Source organism: Chiloscyllium plagiosum, unplaced genomic scaffold, assembly GCF_037043375.1.
Source record: "Chiloscyllium plagiosum isolate Xiang-an unplaced genomic scaffold, Cpla_swu_hap1 HiC_scaffold_22, whole genome shotgun sequence".
NCBI lineage: Eukaryota > Metazoa > Chordata > Chondrichthyes > Orectolobiformes > Hemiscylliidae > Chiloscyllium > Chiloscyllium plagiosum.
The window spans coordinates 11,683,861-11,699,379 of NW_028270160.1; the positions used below are offsets into that span (position 1 = coordinate 11,683,861).

Genomic DNA, 15,519 nt, shown 5'->3' on the forward strand with positions numbered 1-15,519 from the left:
CAGTCTGAGTGTATGCTTTTATAGTGTCTGTATCACCTCTCCCTCTGGCTGTGTCTTTAACAGGCCCAGGGTAACCCCACATCGCAGGGTAATCCCCACGCTTTTCCAACACCACACATTTTGACTCTGATCTCCAGCATCTGCAGTCCTCACTTTCTCCCTACCCCCCATATCTGTATAGAAATCCTGATCAATTTTGGGGCTCAGATCTCTTTGGGTTTATGTAGTGGAGAATTCTAAATGGTTTGCCTGCAAGATCAGGCAGGGGTGGGATCTGGACTCATGCTTCCATTTCCAACAGGTAAGGACATTGCGACTCACCTGGAGGTGACCTGGCCTGGTGGGACATTCACATCACGGGCTGTCCCCCCGAGTGAAATGAACTCCACGATGGAAATCCCATTCCCAAACCAGGACAGTCAAACCTTCAATCTTGACATTGAGGTACGTGAAGATTTGGAATATCTGTGAGCTATTATAACTCTATGTCTCTCTCTGTCTCTTTGCTGTCTTTCATGGTTTGTGTTTCCATTTAACTTTATCTCTATAGTTCTCTCTCTCTCTCTCTCTCTCTCTCTGGTCTCTGTCCATTTCTACATTGTCTCTTCCTGTGTATTTCTCCATATCTCTACTCTTCCAATCTGTGTATCTGTCCTTCTTTTGCTGCATTCATCTACCTGTTGACAGGGTATTGCTTAGAATGTGGGCTTAGTGTGACTGGAAAATCTCCCAAAATCCATCACAGGTCTCGACACAACTCCATCAAAGATATTGGCTCTCCATCGCCACAGTTGGTCCACGATTTTTGACTTTTGTTTTGGAAACCTGGAATATTAATGCTAGGAAAACCTTTATTCCTATTTGTGACGGCAATTATCAAGGGACAGGGTAAAATACATGCCCTGGTTTTGGAAAAGCCAGACGAGCGCCATTGAATTCCCTGATAGCCCAGACCACCCCTTCCGAATGTTCTGATCTGATCATTCCGGTTGGGACTGTTGGTTAATCCTTTCCAGGGTTGGATTGTGACTAACTAACACCTTTCACTGAGGCTTCACAATCAACAGAAGGACACTTTTTAATCTCCACTCCTGGGATTATCCAGATCTTTTCTGTTTGTCACCAGACTTCGATGTCTGGGGAAGGGAGTGTATCTGTGAAAAGGGACAGTCAACACAGTCCTTTCAGCTTACCCAGGGGGAGCTCAGGGGCAGCTACCTGTCCCATCCCCTGAAGTGTGTTTACTCGCTGCTCGCCCTCTCCACAAGGTGAGATTAAAACAAACAGTGTTAGAACATAGAACATGACAGCGCAGTACAGGCCCTTTGGCCCTCGATGTTGCGCTGACTTGTGAAACCAATCTGATACCCATCTAACCTACACTATTCCATTGTCATCCTTATGTTTATCCCCTCACCCTCTCCTCCAACAGGTTTACCCAAAACCCTCACCCCTCAGGATGTGTTTATCTCTCAACTCCCCTCATTGTCATCACTGAATGCAGCAACAAATCAGTGACTACTCGTTCTGAAATCCAACACACAGTATAAGGCGTAAACATCAGGAAGCTCAAACTTTTATTTCGAGAGAATTTAATTGCAAACTTTCATCTTGCAACAATTCCTGTACCCTCTTGACGAAATCCCTAGCTAAGGACCCAATTGTCTCCAGACCAATAACAGTGGCTCAAGAGAAGATGTGCAGTTTAGGTGGATTGGTCACGCTAAATTGCCCCATTTAGTGTTCAGGGATGTGTAGGCTAGGTGCATTAGTCAGGGGTAATGTAGAGTAATAGGGTAGGGGAATGGGTTTGGGTGGGATACTCTTCGGAGGGTCAGTGTGGACTTGTTGGACCAAATGAACTGTTTCCACACTGTAGGGATTCTATGATTCTAAATACCCATCACCATCTTCTCAGGACAACTAGGTGGCCAATAATGGGTCAGCCTTGATGGGGACTGCACGTGAATATATTTTAAACATTAAATAAACACTTTAAACCTTTTTTCAATGTTACTTGCCCCATTTACTTCTTGTATTGTTGATGGTAAATCTGTTGGAAAAAGTTGTTTTACAACTGTAAGCCTTTTCTTTAGATCCTTGCTGATCATCATTCATTGTGAAACAGAGAGGATAAGTAGGAACTCACCAAGACAAAGACCGTTCCCTCCGTGACTACCTGGTCAGGTCCACGCCCCCCTACGACCCACCCTCCCATCCTGGCACTTTCCCCTGCCACCGCAGGAACTGTAAAACCTGTGCCCACACCTCCTCCCTCACCTCCATCCAAGGCCCTAAAGGAGCCTTCCACATCCATCAAAGTTTTACCTGCACATCCACTAATATCATCTATTGTATCCGTTGCTCCCGATGCGGTCTCCTCTACATTGGGGAGACTGGGCGCCTCCTAGCAGAGCGCTTTAGGGAACATCTCAGGGACACCCGCATCAATCAACCAAATCGCCCAGTGGCTCAACATTTCAACTCCCCTTCCCACTCTGCCGAGGATATGGAGGTGCTGGGCCTCCTCCACCGCCGCTCCCTCACCACCAGACGCCTGGAGGAAGAACGCCTCATCTTCCGCCTCGGAACACTTCAACCCCAGGGCATCAATGTGGATTTCAACAGTTTCCTCATTTCCCCTTCCCCCACCTCATCCTAGTTTCTAACCTCCACCAACTCGACTTGTCCGGACTTGTCCGACCTGCCCAGCTCCTTTTCCACCTATCCACTCCACCCTCTCTTCCCTGACCTATCACCTTCATCTCCTTCCCCACTGACCTATTGTACTCTATGCTACTCTCTCCCCACCCCCACCCTCCTCTAGCTTATCTCTCCATGCTTCAGGCTCTCTGCCTTTATTCCTGATGAAGGGCTTTTGCCCGAAACGTCGATTTTGCCTGTCCTCGGATGCTGCCTGAATTGCTGTGCTCTTCCAGCACCACTAATCCAAGACTATGGGGTGCACCAGCTCTGAGTCCCAACATTTTGGCTTCATTACTCTGTCATCTCCCCTTCCTCACTGTGTGAGGGCAAGTTGACCTGATGGCCATGAGTAAAATTAAGTAAAGTTGGTAAAGTCTCAGAGGGCTGCTCTCTCATTAGAGAGGGAGAATTGGTGATGGTTTAAACTGGGGGGTCACCGTGCCTCAGGTGAGGGGAGAGGTTGGGAAGGTATAAGCTCCATTGGTAACCTCAGCTGGTATCAGGAATTGAACCTGCACTGCTCACATCACAAACCAGCCTTCCAGCTAATCGACCTGCTTGCCCGTGACTCCCCTAACAACAGCACAACCAAGATAGGGAATCCAACCTGTACGGTCTGTTGTCACACTGTAGACCAGGATGATGGAGTTCAGCTCACTAGTTAATTACAGCAATTGCACAATGTGACTAGGTTCTGTATCTTTTCCTTGCAGTGTGGGGAAGGCTTCACAGCTGACAGGAGTGGTCGCTGTACCGGTGAGTTGGTCCTTTGACTTCTCCTGCAATACTGTATCAGCCCTCAGAAGCCTGTGGTCCTGTTCGTGGAGACCATTTGTGGCACTTTGTTGCACAGTCCAAAACCTCGATAAGTTCACCGCTCAGGCCTGAAGGAAAGTTGGGATGCCATGTGTATGTTCAGAGTTTTACACAGCTGTATGAATTGGAAGGGGGGGCTGTTTAAGAGTTGGGTCCACAGAGCTGAACACTTGTACATAATCAGTGCAAGTACCACCCAATAATTGAGCTTTTTGAGAAAGTTAATTGCATGGTTTTCAGCAGAAACAGCTTTTAGCCAGATGAAACTTGACATGGAATTTGGTCAAATTATTTCTTTCGAAGTTAAAAATCACACAACACCAGTTTATAGAATAACAGGTTTATTTGGCAGCACTTGCTTTCGGAGCACTGCTCTTTCATCAGGTGGTTGCAAATCATTGTTCTTTCAAATGTGCCAAACGATATTATTTCCTAACCTCAACTTGTCCTCCAACATACCATCCCCAGTACGTGAACATCTTTAGAGTATAGAGATAGGGACTCCAGTAAATGGGGGATAATTTGGACAGCACTCCTTTGCTGTTGTTGTTACATGTTAATGGCCTCACACTGGAGTTGGTTAACTGTTATTTTCAACAATGACACTGTGTTGGATGTTCTAAGCGCTCAATCACCGCTGGCCCCTTTAAGGTGGAAAACATGTTCCAATGATGTCAAAACATAGAAACATCAAAAATAGGAGCTGGAGTAGGGCATTTGGCCCTTCAAACCATTCACGGCTGATCATCCAAGTCAATAGCCTATTCCCACTTGCCCCCATACCCTTTTATCCCTTTAGCCAAAAGTGCTATATCCAACTTGTTCATGAAATTGTACAATATTTTGGCCTTGACCATTTTATGTGGTAATGAATTCCACAGGCTCGCCATTCTCTGGGTGAAGATATTTCTCCTCATCTCCATTCTAAACGGCCTACCCGATAATCCTTGTATTGTGAGCCCCCCTGGTTCTGAACATTCCTTTAGTAATCAGGAATGTACTTTCTGCATTTACCCTGTCTCATCTGTTAAAATTCTATTGGTTTCTATGAGACCTTCCTTTATTCTTGCTCTCCCTCCCTCCCCAATTACTAATATTGATCAGAGGCTATGCAGATACATGGGCAATGGAACTGCAGACTGAGAAAGGAAAGTATCACAGTGTTTCCTGTGGAAGATGGAGGAACCGAAGTATTTCTCTGGGGTGATTGCCCTGTTGTCCTGGGAACTCCTTTTCTTTATGGTCACTCATTTATTGCCTGTCCCTAGTTGCCCCTTGAGAAGGTGGGGGTGAGCTGCCTTCTTGAACCACTGCAGTCTATGTGCTGTGGGCTGACCCACAATGCCATTTTGGGAGGGAATTCCAGGACTTCCCTGATGACTCTCCCACACAATTACCTCAGAAGTAACTCTTTGGAACAAGACCAACAAGCCCAGTGTCCACTTCCTGTACTGCAGCTGCAAACATCTGACCTGATTCAGGGCTGGTGAAGTCATGTAGGCATTTGATTTTTTTTTCACAGGAGGAGAGAGTGGTGGGAAGCACAGTCAGATGGGGCTATGTGGAGATCTAGCCTCTCTTAATGGCGGGACCTCATTTAAATATAAAATTCCCAGAATGCCACCAGAATTGATCCAGAACCTGAGGTTCAAGTGGGATGGGAAATTTGGCATTTCTTAATTCCTTGGCGGAGACTAGGTCCAAATCTGCATCCAGCAATGACACAAATCAAGACCATGGTCTGTACCACCCCACAATTTATCGCACTCCTTTCCAATAAAGATAGGGAGTGGGCTCCCAAAATTATGACGTGGAGGTGCCGGTGTTGGACTGGGAAGGACAAAGTCAGAAGTCACATGACACCAGGTTATAGTCCAACCGGTTTATTTGAAATCAACAGCCTTCAGACGCTGCTCTTTCGTCATCTTTGAAAGCTTGTGATTTCAAATAAACCTGTCAGACAGTAACCTGGTGTCATGTGACTTCTGACTTACCCCAAAATTAATGATAGAAATTGATGTAAACACTAAAAATAATGTGATGTTAAAAGTCAGAAAATACCCCCCTCCGCCCCACAGAACATTCGTCCTCCCTGTTTTTCCAGTTACAATGGGAAATGCTTTTTCATGGCTCTTACTCTTCAATCACGTGCTTTTCAAGTGGTGTTTTCTGGCTGTATTCTGCAGTGTTTGACCATTGCTATTTTAGAACCTTCCTGTCTACTTGTTTAGATGCTGATGAGTGTGTGCAGTTCCCACCAGTGTGCCCCAGGGATAGGCCCATCTGTATCAACACTTACGGAGGCTTCAAGTGTCGACCGAACAGGAGATGCAATCATGGTTACGAACCCAATGAAGATGGAACAGCTTGTGTGGGTCAGTGATCTGCCCCTGGCTAAATGGCCTTTTAACTCTTTAGCAATCGCACCTATTCAATGTTAAGCACTTCAATGCAACTGAGCTGAACTCCAATCTTGCATCAATGTGTATTTTATACAAATATTCATGAAAAAGAATGAACTGGTCAGCTGCCTTCATTCTCAGGACTGATAACCTTTGCAGATGTTTGCCCCTTGATTGGAGACAGACATTAATGTAATTTTCTACACTGGGAGACTTTTTTTGATGATAAAGGGACTGGTGATTGTCTTCACAAACTATTGCTATTTCTTTTACCAATTTAAAACAGCCAAAATCTATCTGCTCTCCAGATAACTATGTTTCTAACTCACCCATCGTAGTTTAACCTGACTCTCTCCCATTTTTCTTTTCCGAAGAACGTAAACTTGTAGGAAAACCAGGAGGCCATTCAGCAGTTCAGAATAGATTTACAAGGATGATGCCAGGGTTGGAGGATTTGAGCTATAGGGAGAGGCTGAATAGGCTGGGGCTGTTTTCACTGGAGCATTAGAAGCTCAGGGGTGACCTTATAGAGTTTTATAAAATTATGAGGGACATGGACAGGGTGAATGGATGAATAGCCCAGGTTTTTTTCCCAAGGGTAGGGAAGTTGAACACTAGAGTGCATAGGTTTATGGTGAGAGGGGAAAGATATAAAAGGGACCAAAGGGCAACATTTTCGTGCAGAGGGTTGTGCGTGTATGGAATGAGCTGTCAGAGGAAGTGGTGGAGGCAGGTACAATTACAACATTTTTTCCTTAGAGTCATAGGGATGTACAGCGTGGACTCTTCGGTCCAACCCGTCCATACCGACCAGATATCCCAACCCAATCTAGTCCCACCTGCCAGCACCCAGCTCATATCCCTCCAAACCCTTCCTATTCACAGACATCTGGATGGGTACATGAATAGGAAGGGTTTAGAGGTATATAGGCCAAATGCTGGTAAATGGAATTAGTTTAGTTTAGAATATCTGGTTGGCATGGACAAGTTGGACTGAAGGGTTTATATCCTTGCTCTACATCTCTATGACTCTATGACTTCAACCCTGTTCTACCATTCAGTAAGATCATGGCCAATTTTCTAACTAAACATAGCTTTCCTCGACTAAAACGTAAAGTCACCATTGTTCCGCCTTCTCATTAGAGAGAGAGAGAGAGAGAGAGAGAAAGAGACAGAGAGACGGCTGGTGGTGGTTTAACCTGAGGGTCACCGTGCCTCAGGAGAGGGGAGAGGTTGGGAAGGAGAGTCCTTCATGGTAACCTCAGCTGGGTAATCCCACACTGTTGGTACCACTCTGCATCACAAGCTCACAAATTAGAATTAGGTTTACTCTCGCATGTACTGAAGTTACACAAGAACAGTGAAAGGTGGACACTGTCACCAACACATGGCACCATCTTAGGTATAAAATATTTAGGTATAAATCAAAATAGAGAAAATAAAGAAGAAAAGTTACAGATTTATGTAGTATAAGTTAGCAAAATAAGAAATAAAGTTAAAAAGATAGACATTACAGTCTTTCTGTAACAGCTCCCACATGGTCTGACCAGGCTCCTCCAATTCCCAACCAGTAGCCATCTTCGCTCTGGAGCCACTGACCACCATGCCCACTCCAGACCCCTGGCACCCCACCACCGCTGGGCATAAGTCCATTCTGCCAGTGCTGTCTCATGGCACCCACAAGTGGCCATTAGCTAACTGACATTGTCAAGATCGAGAGTGTGTTGCTGGAAAAGCACAGCAGGTCAGGCAGCATCCGAGGAGCAGGAGAATCGATGTTTCGGGCATAAGCCCTTAATCAGTGATTCCTGATGAAGACCTTATGCCTGAAATGTTGATTCTTCTTCCTGACCTGCTGTGCTTTTCCAGCACCACACTCTCAACTCTGATCGCCAGCATCTGCAGTCCTCACTTTCTCCTGACCTTGTCAAGGGCTACTATTGGAGGCTGAAGGGAATAGTTCATCTGGCCAGAGATGGTATCCCAGCAACGGGCCAGAGATTTGACACTCCAGGCAGACTTAGAGGGTCACCTGCCTGTCCATGGATGTAGATAAAGCATGAGCTCTTTGTTTTTATATTCAATGCTTCTATTTACAAACCCAAGGAACAACATCTGTTTTATTCAGGAATGCTATCAATATCTGGGAAGAATGTTAGTCAAAATGTTCATTCCAGTCCTACTTAAAACCATCTTTGGTGAGATCAGTTAACTTGGCATTGATATTTCAAGGCCTGACCAACATATGTTTTGTAAAAACACAATCATGTTGATATCTCTGATACAGTGCTTTTAACCAATTTTACACCTATTAATGATACCTTCTAAGCATGCAGATCTTGATATGGAATGTGTTTTACTGAGGACTGTTGTCATTTTAATCATTGAACTGTAGAATAGTTAACATTTCTTACTGTTCAGTGGCTTTCCTGTTTATTTTTACATTTTTTTTAAAAGAGAAAACACAAAACATTTAGAGTTGGCACCCTCATGTGGCGCAGAGGAATTTCTGGATTGCTTTTCCAATCTTTGCAGAATTTTTCTGTCTCTTTCTCTCTAATTCCCTTGAAAGTCAATTCTGAGAAGGTACAATACTGTTATTATTTGACAACAAAAAACAAAAATGCTGGATGCGCTCAGCAGCCCAGGCAGTGGAGAGAGAAAAACAGAGTTAACATTCACATCGGATAAACCAACTTCTCATCAGACCTGCAAAGGAAAGACTTGCCTTTATGTAGCACCTTTCATGACTGTCGTATGTTCCAAGGCCTGTTACAGCTAATGAAGTGTTCTTAGAGTGTAATTAAGCTTTTAATGGGGGCGACCATTTTGCACACAAGACGTCCCACAGATACCAGTGTGGTTAAAGGATTATATCTTTTTCAGAGATATAGGTCTTGCTGGCTGGACAACCATTTATTGTCCATATCACTAATTGCTAAAAATTATTTGAGTAATTGTGTTTCCAAAAAAAAATGGTCAGCCAGTTTTACTCGTCAAGGCTAGGTGCTGGGGAGAAAGTTTTTTAATTGCTTGTCAATTATTGTCCAATCAGTTAATAATCCATCTGCTTTCTCCCCTGATTGGCTGAATGAGTGCAGAGTGTCATGAAGATGGGATGTGTCAGTAGAACAAGAGGGTTGCGCAGGGGGTGATGTGGATCTTGGAACCCTCCAGAAACCCATCTAAAAAGTGATTGCAACTGATCAAAAACCTACTTTCCCTAATTTAAGAAAAGAAATGCGTTCCAATGATCATAATGCAGAAGATGAGAAATATTAGGCATTCCCAACAGAATTATTATAATGAATGCAAACATTCTTTGAATGATTGAGTTAGGTTAACTAAGAGTCCCATTCAACAGAACAGAACATAAATATCTTCAATTATCCAGAAGTCACACAACACCAGGTTATAGTCAAACAGGTTTATCTGAAATCACAAGCTTTCAGAGTGTTGCTCCTTCATCAGGTGAAGTATCTTAAGTATTTAGGAATGTGGGAGCATTGTAATGAGAAATGCAAGAAATTGTACACAGCAAATCCTGCAAACAGCAATATGATAATCACCACCTAAGTTGTTTTTTTCCCCATGTTGACCGAAGGATTAAATATTGGCAGGATACCAGAGAGAATTCCCCTGCTCTCCTTCAGCATACTATTATCAGATCTTGCCCATCTACTTGAGAGAACATAGAACATAGAAAAATACAGCGCAGTACAGGCCCTTTGGCCCTCGATGTTGCGCCGATCCAAGCCCACCTAACCTACACTAGCCCACTATCCTCCATATGCCTATCCAATGCCCGTTTAAATGCCCATAAAGAGGGAGAGTCCACCACTGCTACTGGCAGGGCATTCCATGAACTCACGACTCGCTGAGTAAAGAACCTACCCCTAACATCTGTCCTATACCTACTCCCTCTTAATTTAAAGCTATGCCCCCTTGTAATAGCTGACTCCATACGTGGAAAAAGGTTCTCAAGGTCAACCCTATCTAAACCCCTAATCATCTTGTACACCTCTATCAAGTCACCCCTAAACCTTCTTTTCTCCAATAAAAACAGCCCCAAGTGCCTCAGCCTTTCCTCATACGATCTTCCTACCATACCAGGCAACATCCTGGTAAACCTCCTCTGCACCCGTTCCAGTGCCTCCACATCCTTCCTATAGTATGGCGACCAAAACTGCACACAATACTCCAAATGCGGCCGCACCAGAGTCCTACACAACTGCAACATGACCTCAGGGCTCCAGAACTCAATTCCTCTACCAATAAAAGCCAGTATGCCATATGCCTTTTTCACCGCACTATTTACCTGGGTGGCAACTTTCAGAGATCTGTGCACATGGACACCAAGATCCCTCTGCTCATCCACACTACCAAGTATCCAACCATTAGCCCAGTACCCAGTCTTCTTGTTACTCTTACCAAAGTGAATCACCTTACACTTACCTACATTGAACTCCATTTGCCACCTTTCTGCCCAGCTCTGCAACTTATCTATATCCCGCTGTAACCTGACACATCCTTCCTCACTGTCAACAACTCCACCGACTTTCGTATCATCCGCAAACTTGCTCACCCAACCTTCTAGCCCCTTCTCCAGATCATTTATAAAAATGACAAACAGCAATGGTCCCAAAACAGATCCTTGCGGAACACCGCTAGTAACTGCACTCCAAGATGAACCTTTACCATCAACTACTATCCTCTGTCTTCTTCCAGCCAGCCAATTCCTAATCCAAACCTCCAACTCACCCTCAATGCCATACCTCCGTATTTTTTGCAGTAGCCTACCATGGGGAACCTTATCAAACACCTTACTAAAATCCATATACACCACATCTACCGCTTTACCCTCGTCCACCTCCTTAGTCACCTTCTCAAAGAATTCAATAAGGTTTGTGAGGCACGACCTGCCCTTCACAAAACCATGCTGACTATCCTTGATCACATTATTCCTATCCAGAGGTTCATAAATCATATCCCTTACAATTCTCTCTAAGACTGTCCACCCCTGTGTTTAACCATGGGATCTAATAGATGGCACCTCTGACAGTGCAGCACTCCCTCAGTCCTGCAGTGCAGTGTCAGCCCATGTTACAGCCTTGGGTCTTGAGAGCAGGACATGAAATTTCTGACCCCACAATAAATCTGATGACTCATTGAGTTTGATAGGGTCTCTATTATCTGACCATGCAGACTCTATAGTCCCTCTGCTGAGAGGTCCTGATAACTGTGGTATATCCCAGCCTAAGGATATGGGCCATTGAGGACTGAAATGAGGTAAATATTTCTTCAGCCAAAGAATGGACAGCCTGTGGAATTCTCTACCACAGAAAGCAGTTGAGGCCAAATCATTGAATGTTTTCAAGAAGGAATTAGATGGAGTTCTTAAGGCTTAAGGGATCAATGGGATGAAAATGGGAGCAGTGAACTGAGTTGGATGGTCGGCCATGATCATATCGAATGGCAGAGCAGGCTTGAAGGGCCGAATGGCCTACTCCTGCCCCTATTTCAATGTTTATTCAGACTCCTTATCTTTCCGACATACTGCAGCGAATGGCTATGAAGTTCTAAGGTGCCCTGAGATCATCAAAGGTGCTATATAAATGCAAGTCCTTCTCCGACTGACCTGAACAAGGGACCTGGCTTCAAACATTTGGTCGTCAGGGTTCTGCACTGATTTTCCAAGTGGTAGCATTGCCTGGCATCCTCACCGAATTCATATGGACAACAATCGCCCAGTGGTAAAGCATCTGACTCCAAAGATTCAGCCAGAAGGAGGAGAAGGTGTAGCAATGCACTGACCATCCAGGAACAGAACGGCAACCTCCTGAGAATCACCTACATTCACAACTAGCAAGACTTGGGTTTGATTCCCCAGTGCTAAAAACCTGGATGTTAACTTTGTTTCACTCATGGGATGAGGGCAATGCTGCCTGGGTCAGCATTTATTGTCCAGCCCTAATTGCCGTGAGGGCAGTTAAGAGCCAACCACAATGCTGCAGGTCTGGAGTCACATATAGGCCAGACCAGGTAAGGACAGCAGATTTCCCTCCCTAAAGGACGTTAGTGAACCAGATGAGTTTTTAACAACACAGCTTTTAATTCCAGATTTTTAAAATTGAATTCAAATCCCCCCATCTGCCAAGGTGGGGGATTTGAACCCATGTCCCCAAAACATTTGCCTGAGGTTCTGGATTGCCAGTGACATTCCCCTTTTTCCTCTCTCCACAGATATTGCCTGAGTGATTCTAGCATTTTCTGTTTTTAATTTAAACTTCCAGCAGCTCCCTCAGATTGAATGGTGTGGTTGCTTGGAGGTGAATTGTCAGGAATATCTAATCACTAATTCTCCTGTCCCTTCTTTCTTCCTTGTTCTGTCCTTCACTGCTGAGCAGCTCAAGTCGCGTATTTTGGGAGAGGAGGCTTTTCATCAGGTACAAGACTCTCTGTCTGTCTCTGCCAAACTGCTGTGGTCCTGCTAGGTTTAATCCACTGGCTCCTCGCCTGAGTCCTGACCCTCCACGTAGCCCGGTAACTCTACATTCAGAACCCTTGGTCTTCCACTGCCCAAAGTGTCGTCAAGATGAACAGAATTCGAAAGAGCTTGGCCAATGTTCAGTCTCTGGTTCACTGCTGTCCGTCTGCCTCACAAACTCCAGATGAACAAGCATCCTGAGAAAAGCATAACATTCTGATTGGGTTATAAACTCCTTGCATAGCTCCATTATAGGGAAATCCCAACCCAGCACATCCCGGATTCATACATCCACAAGGTGCTGTATCAGAATTTGGTTATACGGCATCATAATGATAGACAGCAAACATCCAGAGAAAAACACACATATACATGCAAACACACAATCATTGACACACATACATACATACACATATATACACACAATTATTTACACATATACAATCACTTACACGCAAACACAATCATTTACACACAAACACACAATCATTTACACACATACACACATATACACACAATCATTTACACACGTGCACACATATACACACATACACACAATCATTTACACATATGCACACATTTATACACACACAATCATTTACACACATGCATACATATACACACAAACACACAATCATTTACACACATACACACAATCATTTACTCACAAACACATTCACACAACATATGAGGACATGCAAATGTCCACATGCATGTACATGCAAACACACAAATACACGCACAGACACACATACATATACACACACACACACACACACAAAAATGGCGTATACACACAAACAGGCACAAGTATAATCATCTACAAATGCATGTACATAAAAATGCCATCATGCAGACAAAACAATATGTATGTATAAAACATTGTGAGTGTGCATCCATGTTTACACAGACACACACTTCCTCAGACACATACACCCTCATTCACAATCACACTCTCAGATACATCCTCACAAACACCCTCACACACACCCTCACATACAATCACACCCTTTCACACTGTCACACACATGTCCCCATTTACACACAAAAACACACCATCCACACAAATGTTCACACACCGTAACACCTAATGTATCTTTGCAACTGTGCTTAACATAATCGAAATAAACTGCGCAAACTATTTCCAGCTTGTTCCTGCAGAACCAAGCAGCTGAGATGTGAGCTGCAGTGTGGACCCGACACTGAGCTTGATCTGTAACCCTGTTGGGACCATCACCTTCAACTCTGTATAAAACTGAACAATGCAACTAGACTCTTCTGTTCTGTTACATCAATCCTACATGTTCAGGCCTACTGCGGACCAACCCAAGCTAGAACAATCCCAAACTGTCTGGACAACATTTGTCATTTAAAGAAGCAAGTTTGCGATTTAAAAAAGGGAAGGAAATGCCATCACAAACCTGAAGAGAAAGAAAGACTAAACCCACTGCACGATGGATTGAAATGGGTTGAGATGATTGAGTGACAGGTTGAACAAGTCTGCTTCTAGCTGACTAGATTTTGCAGGAGTTGCTGCTTTGGTTCCTCGGCCTGTTGTGTTTTTGAGCTAACGTACAGACCATTCCTGATAGCTGTCTGCAACAGCAGGGGAAGGTCAGGGAGCATGCTGGGTGGCCTTCTCCACAAGTTTAAGATCTCAGTGTCTTGCCATCATATGTTGCCAGTCCTGTTCCTACAGGGAAAGTGCAGGAGTGAAGTAGGGTGCTCCTTCCTTCAAAAAAAAAGGAAGGCATTACCATCTGAGGGCACCTTGTCCTTTTTGAGATTGAATCTCACAGGCTGTTCTCTGGCCAGGGGAAAGGGCATGGGAGACAGTCACTTAACACAGCGTACAACTCAAGGGGTTAGTATTGAGAAGGATCCCACTGGTGAGGCAGGGGGCTCTCCTGTGGATTAACACAGACTATTAAGGGAAGCTTAGAGGTAAATCAATTAAAAATCAAAGATTCAAATCTAGACATACTAGCTTTGTATATTATTCAATGACCCTCAACTAGCCTTTACACCACAACGATTATGTTTCATCACGACCATGATTATGTTATAGCCTCAACATGCCAAGGTTGGTGTGTATGGCTTGGCACAGAGGGGCATCAAGTGCAGTGTTTGTCAGTTTGGACAGACTCATGTCAAGGTTTTCATTGTCCCTGATTCAATCTGGTTCTAACCATATGTACATGATCCTGGAGCACTGCGGGTACAGCACAGCAGAGGGAATTCTGTGTGCTGTAGAGGTACTCTTCATGCTTCTGAATGATTTTAAAGACCACATGAAAAGCACAGAATTGAGACAGAAGGAGCCTATTGGACTCAATCAGGCCTTACTGTGAATATTACAACCTCCTGTGGATATTTCTAATTGACCTGTTCGTAGCTATCATTGCACACGTCTGGAGCAGACGAGATTTGAACCTGATCCTTTCGGCCAGAGGATGGGTACAAACACCACCACTACACGACAAGAGCCCTTGCTACACCCACATTGTATACTGTAGCCTGTGTGTACCAGAGATGAATTTATTTTTGAATTACTTATTTTATGTATTATTTTCTCTGGCAAAATTGGGCACACTGTCAGTTGCAGAAAGGGGTTTCATTCAACATGTGATGCTCTCCTATAGATATTTTTATAAACTTGAGCATTCACCTTTAAAATTGTAAGGAAATCTTCCTTTCCGTTCGTCAGTGAAAAGAAATGGCATGTGGTCACTGCTATATGATGTCACCGCATTGTGTTTATATATGACGTTTCTGTGTGGCTGCATGAATATGATGTCATCATGTCAGCGCTTCAATATGATGTCATCATACTGCAGGGGATCTCCTTGTTTGGCTGACCCATCCCAATATGGCTCAGACACTGTAAATAGTTTCCACCGGTTTAACACAGATTTACTCCAAATGCATCGCCAACAGTTGGGAATAGTGACTCCAACTCATATTAGACACAACCCTTGACTAAATTGAGAACTGGCGGAGGAGGCTTCAATCTGACTCAAGTCTCACCTTCTTCACCTCGGTGGTTTCTGAGCAGAGAAATATTTTAAGGTTTGGTGGCCTCTCCCTTCAGTTTTCTCCCTTCTGCTT

At 44.2% G+C, this 15,519-nt stretch overlaps 1 protein-coding gene across 2 annotated transcripts in view; it reads left to right on the forward strand.

Moving 5' to 3' along the window:
- The window catches only part of LOC122561313 (cartilage acidic protein 1), a 340,450-nt gene extending 326,766 nt beyond the window's left edge, over positions 1-13,684 (forward strand). Inside the window, exons 12-16 of one of the 2 annotated variants that reach the window (XM_043713000.2) lie at positions 302-444; positions 3,420-3,462; positions 5,754-5,897; positions 12,332-12,370; positions 13,560-13,684. In XM_043713000.2, the coding sequence (XP_043568935.2) occupies positions 302-444; positions 3,420-3,462; positions 5,754-5,897; positions 12,332-12,370; positions 13,560-13,630 (440 nt within the window). In that variant the 3' untranslated portion in view covers positions 13,631-13,684. Of the gene's footprint in view, positions 1-301; positions 445-3,419; positions 3,463-5,753; positions 5,898-12,331 lie in introns of both variants that reach the window. The other variant, XM_043712997.2, reaches the window with a different exon arrangement.
- Positions 13,685-15,519: the final 1,835 nt, after the last annotated feature.